The sequence below is a fragment of the Strigops habroptila genome, chromosome 5 (assembly GCF_004027225.2).
Source record: "Strigops habroptila isolate Jane chromosome 5, bStrHab1.2.pri, whole genome shotgun sequence".
In the NCBI taxonomy this organism is placed as follows: domain Eukaryota; kingdom Metazoa; phylum Chordata; class Aves; order Psittaciformes; family Psittacidae; genus Strigops; species Strigops habroptila.
In genome coordinates this window covers 15,707,143-15,713,174 of record NC_044281.2, presented here as the reverse complement: position 1 = coordinate 15,713,174, position 6,032 = coordinate 15,707,143, and the positions used below count along the sequence as shown (strand labels likewise).

At 57.8% G+C, this 6,032-nt stretch overlaps 1 protein-coding gene across 1 annotated transcript; it reads right to left on the bottom strand.

Annotated features, from left to right (window-relative positions):
- Positions 1-247: 247 nt before the first annotated feature.
- Positions 248-4,119, bottom strand: NEUROD1 (neuronal differentiation 1). Its single transcript, XM_030488550.2, has 2 exons — positions 3,909-4,119; positions 248-2,691 (listed from the first exon to the last, which is right to left on the bottom strand). The coding sequence occupies exon 2, from the start codon at positions 2,680-2,682 to the stop codon at positions 1,603-1,605; it is 1,080 nt and encodes a 359-aa protein (XP_030344410.1). The 5' UTR covers positions 2,683-2,691; positions 3,909-4,119; the 3' UTR covers positions 248-1,602.
- Between the last annotated feature and the right edge of the window lie 1,913 nt (positions 4,120-6,032).

Here is a 6,032-nt window from a genome sequence, read left to right as displayed (position 1 = left end):
GGCGCTCCCTCCGTGACCTGAGAGGGGAGACCGGGCTGAGCCGGGGCGGCCGCGGTGCGCTCGGCGCTGCCCAAACCGGCAGCCGCAGCTCCCCGACGAGCCGCGTTTCGGGCCCCCGCTTCCCTAATTCGGCAACTCAGCATTGCAAACGGCCCATTTCGCTGTAAAGAAACGAACAAAATTCCCCCCCACACACCATTTTCCCCCTTTCCCTCGAAACGCCTCGAGGTAAGTAAAGAATCCGTGCCCTTTTTTTAGTCCAATTTTATTCTACAAATAATAAGTGTTGCACCTTTCATGAGCTATCCGAATAAAACAATAATCCCATAGGAATTACTTACACTAAGAAAAAAAATAATAATCACATTTAAGGAGAAATGCAACATTCGACCAAATGTTCAATACTATGTTGTTGCCAAAGGATGGATGTTTTCCTAAAATCCCAGTGTGCATTACACCATAATATACAGGATTACAAACAAAATTACAGTACAGATTGATTCCAGTTGAACCAGCATTACATTTCAAACAGCACTTATTCTGGACTGCATTGTACATGCAATAGCTATTGTTCTAATTACGGATTAAATGGTTTGAATTTGTTTCAAGCTACCGTACTAATCGACTACAATAGGTATATAGCCCGACTTTAACAACCTGATTAGTTTTAGGTTCCGATTTAAAAGATGAGCATATGACAACCACGGATCGTGTGAACATGTATAAAATCATGCATTTATATCGCCTGGAAACATTAACAACTTCAAGTTCTCTTCAGAAAAACCACGGAATGCCAAGGGCTTCAAAGACTAAAAAGAAACAGTGCAAATTGTATGTGATAGTCAAGCAGCTTTTGATTTAAAAAGGGTGTTGGCATTTGCTTATAATCTTTATATACAAGTTTGTGCAAGTTATGTGTTGAATTGATATGTTTTAATAGAAAATAAGTCTCTCGTTCTTATATCTTCTCAAGACCTAGGGGATCTGGTTCTTGCTGTAGGGGGGAGGGAGAGGAAAAAGAAAAGAGAAAAGAAAAAGAAAGAAAGAAAGAAAGAAAAAAAAAAAAAAAAAGACTTTCATGGGAAAGAAATTGCCCGGATTGTGCATTTCTTTTTTTCTTCTTCTTCAACTATTTGAAAGGAAAGAAGTGCTAAGGCAACATAACTTCTCTAAGCACTTTTCTGCTGGTTTAAATTAGTTAAATCATTTTGTATAAATTAGATATAATTCTACCTTTCCGATATGTATAAAAATTGATGAAGCTGCATGGTTTAAAATAGGAAATTCACGTTATAAAAAGTCATTAAAAATTCTGTACAAAATCACAACAAAATAATTCAGCATGGGAAAGGTAACAAGTAGTAAAACGTTGGTTGAAAAATAGAGATTTCATATATATTTTGTAATTGGCCCATCGCTAGTTTAAAAATTGCATAGATCCTAATTATTGCTTGTGATTTTGTTATCCCGATCAGGTAATTGGCGCGATCCCGGTGCCGCTGCCCCGCGTTTACAGCGTCGCTCCGAGGACTGTAAACAAGGCGGTGGCCGCCGGCGGGCTCGGCTCTTCCCCTCCCCGTCCCGCGGCGGGTGGCGGGAGGCTCAGTCGTGGAAGATGGCGTTGAGCTGGGCGCTGAGGACCCGCTCGTGGTGCGGGTGTCCCTCGTAGGGCGCCAGGCCGTCGACCGGGAGCTCGCAGCGGGAGGCGGCGGCCGGGAAGATGGCGGCGTGGGACGGCGCGGCGGCCAGCGCGGCGGCAGCGGCCGGGTAGTGCATGGTGAAGGCGTAGCTCTTGTCGAAGTCGGCGGCCGGCTCGTGCTTGAAGGAGAAGTTCCCGTTGACGCTGAGGGGCGGGCTGAGCGGCCCGTCGAAGGCGGGGCTGGCGCCCTCCGCCAGGCCGCTCTCGAAGAAGGGCTCCAGCGCGGCGCCGTAGGCGTGCGGCGGCTTGAGATGGAAGAGGTGGGAGCTGTCCATGGTGCCGTAGGGCGGGCTGGGGAGCCCCGGCGACTGGTACGGGTAGGGGTGAGCCGGGAAGGGCGGCCCCGCCGCCGCCACGTGCGGCGGCACCTCCTGGCTCTGCTCGGGGAGGAAGGTCCGCGGGTTGAGCTGCAGGCAGCCGGCCACCAGGTTGGTGGTGGGCTGCGAGAGCCCCTTGCAGAGGGTCTGCACAAAGGAGACCAGGTCGGGACTCTTGCCCGAGCGCAGGATCTCAGAGAGCGCCCAGATGTAGTTCTTGGCCAGGCGCAGGGTCTCAATCTTGGAGAGCTTCTGCGTCTTGGAGTAGCAGGGCACCACCTTACGCAGGTTGTCCAGGGCTGCGTTCAGGCCGTGCATACGGTTGCGCTCACGGGCATTGGCCTTCATGCGCCGCAGCTTGAAACGCTCCATACGCGCCTTGGTCATCTTCTTCTTCTTGGGGCCCCGTCTCTTGGGCTTCTGGTCGTCGTCCTCCTCCTCCTCCTCTTCCTCCTCCTCTTCGTCCAAGTCGTCCTCCTCGTCCTCCTCCTCACCGTTCCTCAGTGAATCCTCCTCAGCCTCTCCGTGCAGACCCTCCAGGTCCTCCTCCTTCTTGTCTACCTCGTGCTCCTCGTCCTGGGAGCTGAGGCACTCGTCCGTCCAGCTCGGGGGGCCCTGGGGCTGGGGATCGCCCATCAGCCCGCTCTCGCTGTACGACTTGGTCATGGCGAGCCTCTGTGTCGGAGAGGAAACAGAAAAGAGCCGGGTCAGCACCGGGACAGGCGGCCGCGGCCCCGCGCAGCGACCCGCCGCGGGGGGGAAGCCGCCCGCGTTCCTCCCTCCTTGCTCCCCCCGTCCTCTCCCGAGGGAAACCCCGGCCTCCCCACGGTGCCAGCGCAAAGTTTCGATTGTCTCCGCGGTCCTGCCTTACAATCAAGTTGACATATGTTCCTATGCCGTTATGTAACTCGCTGATATTAGTGGGGAATATAAGCAGATTACGTGTGCGGGGGGCAGCCCGGGCGGCACGGCGACAGCAGCCCGGGCGGGTTTAAAAAAAAAATAATAAATCCAACCAACCAAACAAACAAACAAAAAAAACCCCAAACAAACAAAAAAATCCCTCCCCCCCCCAAAACACCCCTTTTGCTGAATAGAGGAGGGGGAAAGGCGGGGGGACACACGCACAGGACACCCGCAGGGACGGGTGGCCGCCCGTGTCGCTTGTGGCCGCCGCTTTCCACGGCTCCCCTTCACCGCCTCTTTGCACGGGGCTTTGCACCGCCCCGACGTGCGCCCGGCACCTGCTCCCCCGACCGACACTGCTCTGCCTCCCCCGGTCTTGCCGCTGCCCACAGGACTGCCGCCGGGTGCCCGTGGCGGGGAGCGCGCCGAGCGGCGGTAACAGGTGCGGGACGAGACCCTGCTTTCCGTCTCCATCACCCTGTCCACAGCAGACCGGCATCGTCCCCTTGCTTCCAGCGGGGGCCTTGCGTGAGGGGTTGCAACCATCCCCCGGTTGCACCGGGCACACTGGGGAGGAACAATGCCGCCCGCCCGCCCGCCGTGCGACCGTCCTCTGCGGAGGAGAGGGAGCTGAAGTTGCGGGGACACAGGTGGAAACACATATACAGGTATAATATATGTGCGCATAGGTGCACGCACATATGCATATTTATATGCGTGTATGGACGCACATGTGCATACACATATATGTGCATAAACATATATGTGTATACACACGCAGATGTGTGCGCGCGGATGGACGGAAACAGGTGTGCCCGCACACAGCTGCCCGCACACACTGGCGGGAGCGACCGCCGCTTCCCGCGACCGCAAGCGACAATACCCCTCGACCCCGACCCCTCAGGCTCTTCTCCCACCGCAGTAGCCGCCGCCAACCCCTTTCCCTCGGAGGGATGGGAGTCGGAAACAACCCATTTTCCCGTTACCTCCGTTGCTCAGCCTCTCCTGCGCGGTGACGGTCTCATAACCCCGGCACAGCTCTCCGTGCGAGTGGTGTGTTTTGGTGTTGGTTTTTTTTTTTTCCCGAGGTTGCGCAGAGCCGGGCTCCCCCCGTTATATAGCGGGACCGAGGATGCGCGGCGGGGGGGGGGCCGGCACCGGGACCCGGGTACCGCGGCGATCGCCACCGCCCCAAAACGCGCCTGCGCCCCGCCCCGCGCCCCGCCCGGTGGCACGCGCCATATGGCTGCCCACGTCAGGCGCGGCGGCAGCGGTGATGGGCGTCGTTTCCCCCCCTCCCCTCGTTCTACGTTACACCCCTTATTTGTATGCGGCCGTTGAGCCGCCATCTGTCACCGGGCGGCCCCCCGGAGGCGGCGACGGAGAGGGCGAGGTGCGGAGCGGAGCGGTGCCGTTCCGCACCTCACCCGCCCCGCCGCCTCCGGGGAGCCGCATTGTTCCCATTGTTCCGGGGGTGAGACCTCCCCTCGCCCCTAACGGGCGACTCTGACCCCCCTGGGATTCCCCCGCCGTGGTTTTTTCCTGGGCTGCTGCTCCCCTCGGTGTGTTTCGCTTTCCCCGGGTTTTTGATGGAAATACCGCCGGTTAACGGGGGCAGTTTGAACGACAGACGCTGAGCGACGGCTTTAAAGTCTTTAAACGCCCCGGTGGAGTTTGCAAACACGGGCGAGTTCTAGAGCTGTGCTTGAACGGGGGAGATACCCCCTTACCGGGTAACAGGGGGAGCTTTGCTACCGGCACACGTTATCTGGAGATTTAATAAAAATAATTAAAAAAAATAGTCAAAATCACTTCATACGGAACCTGAAATTCCGCCCTGCGGAGACAGATTCGAAAGATATTTTTCCAGGTCGGGTTATTTTTAAAACGTTTCCCTCCCGTTCGTGACCTACATAGCCCTGGGGCGGCGGGAGGGGACTCCAGGGGGTGGTGGTGGTAGTGGTGTTTGCCTCCTCGGTAATCAAACACAGAGGGCAATCGGCTGCGGTTTGTTGGTTCCAAGTTGGCCGGTTTTCCGTGCGAGGCGAGGGGCTGACGTGTCGGGACAGCGGGGCTGGAGCGGGGCATGCTCGGGTCATCGGCAGCCGCGGCCCTTCCCTGGGGCACGGCCAGGGGGCAAGCGCCGGTGCCGGCCCGCCTACCGGCAGCCCTCGCCCGCGGCGAACCCCTATCTGGGCAGAGCTGCCTCCAGGCACGGGCTGGCGTCCGGAGGACGCCCGAGCCCCGGAAGGCTGGGCAAGGTGTCCCGCCGAGCCCGCCGCTCCCTTGGGGGCGCGCGCCCTTAACGGGGCGCTGCCGGGAGCGGACGTGGTTTAGAAGCAGTGAGAGTTGGACAGGTTTTGAAGGAGAGGGATGGAGCTGGGCCAGCCCCGTCTCGGCTGCGGGAAAATGTCACCCGCTTTTGGATGGGACTGGCTGGGAATACACTCGGGAGCATGGGGGGAACACCGGGCAAGGGCACCGGTAGGAGGGCACCGGCAGCAGGCTGAATCCCGGAAGCGGTGGGAGCTTTGGGGTGTTTGTGTGCTTCTGGGAGCGTTCACACAGACAGCTTCCCCGAGAGCAAAATAAAGTCAACAAACTGTGCGTAGACAGCTAAGTGTGCAGACAAAGAGGCAGGCAGGCGGGCGGGCAGCAGGGCCAGAGCCCGCCGAGGGGGACTGGTTCCACCCTGGCGGCGCTGGGCGAGGGACACGTGTGGCCGTGGAGGAGCCGGGCCGGCAGGTACGAGGCGCTCCTCGGTGCAGCCCGTCGGGGCCGAAGCCAGGCGCTGCACTCCGCTGTGGCGAGCCTCTCCGCCGTGCCGGCTTCATCCTTCCCGCTCCTTTGGCCGCTCTGGCACCGCTTCTCCTCCCGATGTCTCAGGCAGCCGGCTCTCCTTTCCCCGCTCAGGCCGTCCCCTGGCTCCGCGGCTCCAGTTTCCCACCTTCCCTGCTTCTCCTCTCCCCCCAGCCGCTTGATTTTATCGCTCCAAGCGTGTCTTTTTTTCTCCCTGACCTACAGACTCCTCCTTCTCCATCTGGCTTCTAATTCGGCTTCTGCTTATTTTTCCTCCCGAATCCTCTTTCTTTTTCCTTTTCTTTTTATTT

Bases quoted from the DNA above. Each gene is read 5' to 3' on its own strand.
- NEUROD1 (XM_030488550.2), bottom strand. From the start codon at position 2,682: ATGACCAAGTCGTACAGCGAGAGCGGGCTGATGGGCGATCCCCAGCCC.